Genomic DNA, 6,816 nt, shown 5'->3' on the forward strand with positions numbered 1-6,816 from the left:
ATCCTAACAAACACAGTTTTTGCAATAACTTTATTTATAATGAAGGAGCTGGTGAAATATTAACCCTGATAAATGCATAAAGAAATAAGCTTTTCATTGTTGGTGACTAGGGGCTGCTCAAAAAATGCGAGTCCTCCTTCAATTTGAAGTTGTCGAACCTACAACCTTCCGATTTCTACATGTACACTGTACAGCAGGCCTTCTGATAGGGTGCGATTAAAAAATGCAAATTATGCGATTTGTCCGATTAGAAAGGCCAATTATGCGATAAATAATGTAAATTATGCGATTTTTTTCTCAGCAATTTTGAGCTTGTTTTATAAGGTTTCAGGTTAAAAAAAACACTTTTTTGCTGCCCTAAAGCCATTTTGAACACAAAGGAACAGTAATTATGTATCTCGATCGACATTAGTTGGGATAAATAAAAAAAATGAGGTCTTCTGCACTACCGGTGCACCACGTTAAAAGTTGAAAGGACACAGCCAACATGCCAAATGAACGATCAAGGTGCTTGTCAACCACGAACTTCCGAAGATGGTCAATCACAATAGGGCCATGCCCCCATTTATACGAGAGAAAATAAGCCGCGGCTTTCTCAGGCCGCGGCTTACAGAAGACTCGAATGTTCACCCCGTATAAATGGTACAAAATCTAAGTTCACGTCTTTTTCAAGCCGCGGCTTATATTGACTGGGAATACATATTCGTATAAATAGTTCTTTTTGCGTATTTTGTACACCGTGGCCAGAGTAAGCCGCGGCTTATTTTCTCTCGTATAAAAGGCCCTAATATTGCACGACGAGAAAAACATCAGTCCATCGTCCATGTTGGAGCGTACCTGTGAGGTACTTTCTTGCTCGATCGTGAGCTGTCAGATTGGGCAGAAGGTGGGAACTTCCTTCTTCGTTGAAGAAAAAGCGAGCGTTTTTACAACAAACTTATCCATGAGTAAGTTTTTATCAGTTTTCTTTTATCAGTTTTTTGAAACTACATTTTGCCGAAAAACTTACAACTTCGCTTATTTTCACAAATCTCTTCTCTAAGAGAAGGCAACTGTGTCATTTCAGTGGTGTGTATATAAGGGCGTGTTTGTGTTGCACCAATAGAAGGAGACTCGTACCAGGTCACCGACATGAAAAATAAATCCTTGAACTTCGAATGTTTACGAAATCGAAGGTGACAAAGGTTTTTTAGCCTTTTTCCCAGATAAATCATCTTAAAAATGGCGTATTTATGCAGGAATTTCTAAGAAAGGTGTTGATTTATGTTTCGTTTTATGAATTTTGTGCGTCCTTTTGTGAATTATGCGATTTTTCGTGAATTGTGCGATCGGATGCGATTTGAGGTCGATTGTGCGAAATCGCACCATCGCGTAATATCAGAAGGCCTGGTACAGTAGTTCGCAATTCCTAGTAATTTGCGGTGATACAATTTGAACAATGTCCCTAGTGGGCCACCATACCGTGGCGCTTATTCAACTAAACTTGGTATATTCAATCTGTTTTGCAAACAGTGGGAGAACAGCAAGAATGACCCCATCCAAGTGCCCACTTGTATTATCATTATTAAGAATTTAGGATTCTTAACATATTTTTTCTTACATTTAGGATTGATATTTTCAATTGTATTATTACTGTATGTTTTCTGATAATTTTTTAAAGAAAATGACTATGACAGTGTTGTACATGTATTCTTATGAAAACGTTTTCTAAATTAGGTCAACCAATTCTGTTTTATTTATGTTGTGCATTGATATGATTAAATTGTTGACATAAAAATATTACTAGGGTTAACCCTAACTATTATAAAATTCTTGATTTTGATTGCTTCTGTGCATGACTACATGTATTTGTCGCAATCATGTGAGTGTCCAATTACAGGTAACCAATTTAAACAACTCCAAATTGGACACCTACATGTACATGTATGCCATTCATGCATCAATTGTGGGCACTTGGATGGGGTCATTCTTGCTGTTCTCCCACTGTTTGCAAAACAGATTGAATATACCAAGTTTAGTTGAATAAGCGCCACGGTATGGTGGCCCACAAGGGACATTGTTCAAATAAAAAAGTTGCTGCAAATTAAATAAAGTTGCTGCAAATTTAAAATAGTCAATGCAAACTTATAGATGTTGCTGCAAATTTAAAAAAGGGTTGCTGCAAGTTACATGTAAAAAGCAGAAAATATGCGCATTCACATTTACACATTTACACATTTGCACATTTACTGTTACACGTTGAAACTTTTAGCTGAAACTTGTGTGCAACAGAGCCGCAAAACAAGTTTCAGGAGGCACTGCACCGTGTAACATGCTTGGTGTGGTGAAACTTTTTTTAAACTTCCATTGCGAGACAAGTTTCATGAACAGCAGAACTGCTTTCTACTTATGGAACAGTCGCAGCAATCACAGTGGTGATAAAAATATGAGTTTCACTGTGTATTACACCACTTCGTGAAACTGATCTCACTCGGTCTTGTTATGCTGTGCGGCGCCGTTTCAAGTATTAAAGTTTCAGCTAAAAGTTTCAACGTGTAACAGCGGCTTAAGGCCAACGTGAGAATTGGCTAGACTTCTCTCTTTTCTTTTCTTTAGTGCTAAATTAACCATACACCACTGTATTTTTTCAGGCACGAGTTTAGGCTAATTGTAGCCTCTTGTTAAACAAAAGATTGGCTGCCATTATTAATTTTTATGCATTTGGTCCATTGATACACAGAATGGTTCTTATACAATGTAGATGGTTTTCACTCACGTGATGAGACGGCCATGTTTATGCTCAAAACAAAGGCAAATTATATGGCTCATGTTTTGCATTATAATAGAGTCAAATTCCCAAACATGGCCGCTGAGACGTCAAGTGAAAACTATCTATAAGAAAAAGAGCGTAACGCAAAAAGACTTTTGATGACTAATGAGAAAAAAAGACATGTTTCAACCCTCGAGAATGAAAGAATCCTTTTGGGTGCTAAAAGTTGTTTTCGTTCCCGCGAGGAATAGTCATTTCTCGAGCGACACAGAGTGTGACAGATCATCGACAGGAACCTACCTTCCAACGTGGACCAGCAATTTCTGCCAAAGACTGCATGCCATTTTCCAAAACAACCCCTTGCCTTTCAAGTTTAGGTTTTAGTGATATCATGAAAAAGTAAAAAGCATTCTTAGGTGCGTTGTTTCTCTTCTTATTCGGCATTTTGTGTTCGTTTCAATATGGAACTAATTGACCACGCGAAAATTACCCAGAGTATTTTGCGTATTTCCGGTTTGTCCATCTGCCATGTATTCCCCAATGAAAAGTCCCAGACGTTCACGGTTGCTCAGGAGTGGAGGGAAAGGCAGTATCCGAAATTTACACAATCTTGTACACAATTTCAGATTTCTGTTTGAAACTGTCAAATATATTAGAAAAATCAGTAATAGTATCTATATTTTCTAGGCTAGTTTCTTTTCGTCAATTTAGTCCCTCTCTGGTTTAGTCCTAGTCTTGGCATTATGCACTAGTCATTTGTTTCCTCCGCCCCCCGGCCCCCGCGAAATGCGGGGACTTTGTCGGGCAATAGCGGGGGAATTACTGCAGATTTGCATGATTTTATGCCCAGACCCCTAGGGCCTTTACCTCAAATTTGCCTGACCTAAAATACCCCCGGGAAACCCCGCGGAAATTCAAAAACAAAGCGCTTACGAGGAGACTGTGTGCAAAGGGTTCTGGGTGCATTCCTCACAAGCAGCGATCCCAACATGGCTACCAGAGAGGAAAGCGTGACTAAGTAAGTGTCAACAATCCTTTTATATCCTTATGTAAATGAATGCATCCATTGATGAGCCTGATGGCATTTGAAAGAAAACACTTTGACCTTTATCCAGAGACTATATTTACGCTTTGTTGTTGCGCGAATTCCGTTTAATATGTGATTGCACTTTCATCACTCTAGATGGAAAGCTTTTTTTTCAAATGCTGGAATATAAAAGGACAGAACTGAGGAGTATGCTAAGCTTTTCGTTGATAATCGGTAAGTACACAATACAACAAATACACTTTTTGGAAGAATTAATCGTTATATCTTTTTAAGCTGCCACAGGGATCAAAGAAAAGTTAAAAGAAAAATGGAGTCACCATGGGTCAAATAACCAAGGAGATGTCATTCCCACAGCTTTCCACCGCTTTGTACCATCTTGTGGTTTTCTTTCTCTTTTTATCCTGTTTGCTGTGTCTGACCATAAAATATTAATTGTCATTCATTACGCTTTTTGAAAAGGTCATTCTTAAAGTGAACCCTAGAGATACGTCTTATACTAACGAAAATTTGACAAATAAAATGCAAAAAAAATAAAATGAAAATAAATAGATCTAGCATAACGAAAGAGATAAATTTATTGCAATATAAAATCATAAAACACTTTGCAAGTTAAGAGCACAGTTAAGTGCAATATCAACACTTCACTTTTCACTAATTTGGCATAGGATCAGTTCCAGAATTCAGCGTTATGTGCAGGTTGAGTTTGTTAGTTCTCTTGTCTGCTTCAAGAGTTTTTTTTTCCTTTTCATCTCTACGTTAAATAATTCTACCTGCCCTGCCTTAAGTCGATTTGCAGCCTCCAAAACCAGTAAAGCCTAAGTGCTTGGTCATAATTATAACCTTACCATTTTAATCATTGTTTAGTGGAGATCGAGTTATTAAAGTGAATTGTTTAAGAGTTTAGTGACTAATTAAGAGAAAAAGAAAACAAAGAATGCCTTGGTTCCTAAAAAAAGTCTGTGGAACAAAGTAGAGACACAGTTCTTTATACGCTACGTTTATGCACGTAGAGTCACGTCAACTGAAATAAAATTTCTTTGTAAAAATGAAACCAGTATAAGAAGTGGACGGGAGAAAAAACGTATTTTTCATATAACAAGAAAAACCCTTTTTTCAAAAAAGAAAAAAAAAAAACCATACTTTTATCCAGTAATACCAGGAAATTTTGAATGCGCTTATTGCATAGAGATGTAAAGCTTGACTTTCCTAGTAAGAGTACAGGTAAACTGAAAATATAGATATCGTTATTCTCTTATTTACCTTATTATACCGTTTCTTTGACACGAGAATTACAGCAAAATTAAAGCAGAACTTTGTCGCGAATTTTCTATGATAAAAACTTGTTCAAAAATCTAAAATCTAAGTCAACTGCACACACCAGGCCTACTCCTGAATATCTGGCCGCGCTTCAGCCATACGTTTTGTTTATGCCTATAAAATCAACTCAAATGTAAATTGCTGGTAAAAACAAAATTAATAAAACCAGCATGTTCTTTTTTTTACCAGCAAAAAAATAAAAACAAAATAAAACCAGCACGTTTTTTTTTTTGGTAGATTAGGTATCGAAAAGCCAGAACATTTGCGCATGCGCTGACGGAATGTTTGAACAAGAGAGAAAAACGCAGTACCTCCAGACACCGGCGCTGGAGCGTCGTACCAAACGAGTCATCCCGGGATTTCGGCCCGTGCGATCGCTTTTGGACGCAGTTGGCTCTTCGCTGCTTTCTGCTACCGACCTTGCCTCCCGGTACGGCATTGAGGGAGAGATATGTCGGCCCCTAAACCATATGTGACAAATCCCACGCCTACTCACAGCTCCAAACCGCCCTTGTCAATATAGCGTAAGAATTAGATGGCTTATATATTGAAGGGAAAAGTCATTTTCTTTGTTATATGGTAAGCACTGGGGTCACAGATTACAAAGTGTACGCACGCGCCTTGCTAAAGGTAACATACATACAGGCATAAGCTTTATTTCATCTCGAATTTCCGAATAACTACAGGGGCTAATATCTTCGAGACATTACATTTACAGCGAAAATACATAGCATATACAGATACCTACTAAATACATAATATTTAAAGATATATTCATTAAAAAGAAAAGCCGCTGTACAAAATGCGCCCCTGGATTCTCTTTTAAAACCAGTAAACTCATAGGTACGGACAAAATCAGGTAGCGCATTCCGCAACTTAGCTGATACGTAAGAAAAAAAGAGAACTAAGACCATAACTGGTTGTTCCAGGTTTATTGAGGGACAGAATGTAATTCCGCGAAGATCATGCATGAGAAGGGGACGGGAGAGAAAACGTATCTTTCATATAAGCAGAAAACCCCTTCTTTAAAAAAAAAAAAAAAAACAAAACAAAAAAACAAACCAAAACAAAAAAAGCATACTTTTATCAAGTAATACCAGGAAATTTTGAATGCGATTATTGCATAGAGATGTAGAGCTTGACTTTCGTAGTAAGAGGACAGGAAATCTGCAAATATAAATATCGTTATTCTCTTATTTACATTATTATACCGTTTCTCTGACACGAGAATTACAGCGAAATTAAAGCACAACTTTGTCGCGAATTTTCTATGATAAAAACTTGTCCAGAAATCCAACATCTAAGTTAACAGCACACACCAGGCCTACTCCTGAGTATCTGGCCGCGCTTCAACCATACGTTTTGTTTATGCCTATAAAATCAACTGAAATGTCAATTGCTGATTTAAAAAAAAAAAAAACCAGCATGTTCATTTTTTTTGGTAGGCTAGGTATCGAAGAGCCAGAACATTTGCGCATGCGCTGACGGAATGTTTGAACAAGAGAGAAAAACGCAGTACCTCCAGACACCGGCGCTGGAGCGTCGTACCAAACGAGTCATCCCGGGATTTCGGCCCGTGCGATCGCTTTTGGACGCAGTTGGCTCTTCGCTGCTTTCTGCTACCGACCTTGCCTCCCGGTACGGCATTGAGGGAGAGATATGTCGGCCCCTAAACCATATGTGACAAATCCCACGCCTACTC

General features: G+C 38.0%; 1 protein-coding gene across 1 annotated transcript in view; it reads right to left on the reverse strand.

Moving 5' to 3' along the window:
• The window catches only part of LOC138029227 (protein maelstrom homolog), a 12,665-nt gene extending 9,436 nt beyond the window's left edge, over positions 1–3,229 (reverse strand). Inside the window, exons 1-2 of the mRNA XM_068876936.1 lie at positions 3,050–3,229; positions 1–3 (exon numbers count right to left, since the gene is read on the reverse strand). The exon at positions 1–3 is cut by the window's left edge and continues 114 nt beyond it. Coding sequence (XP_068733037.1) covers positions 1–3; positions 3,050–3,193 — 147 coding nt within the window. The 5' untranslated portion in view covers positions 3,194–3,229. The remainder of the gene's footprint in view (positions 4–3,049) is intronic.
• Positions 3,230–6,816: the final 3,587 nt, after the last annotated feature.

This window comes from Montipora capricornis, chromosome 13, assembly GCF_036669925.1.
Source record: "Montipora capricornis isolate CH-2021 chromosome 13, ASM3666992v2, whole genome shotgun sequence".
In the NCBI taxonomy this organism is placed as follows: Eukaryota; Metazoa; Cnidaria; class Anthozoa; order Scleractinia; family Acroporidae; genus Montipora; species Montipora capricornis.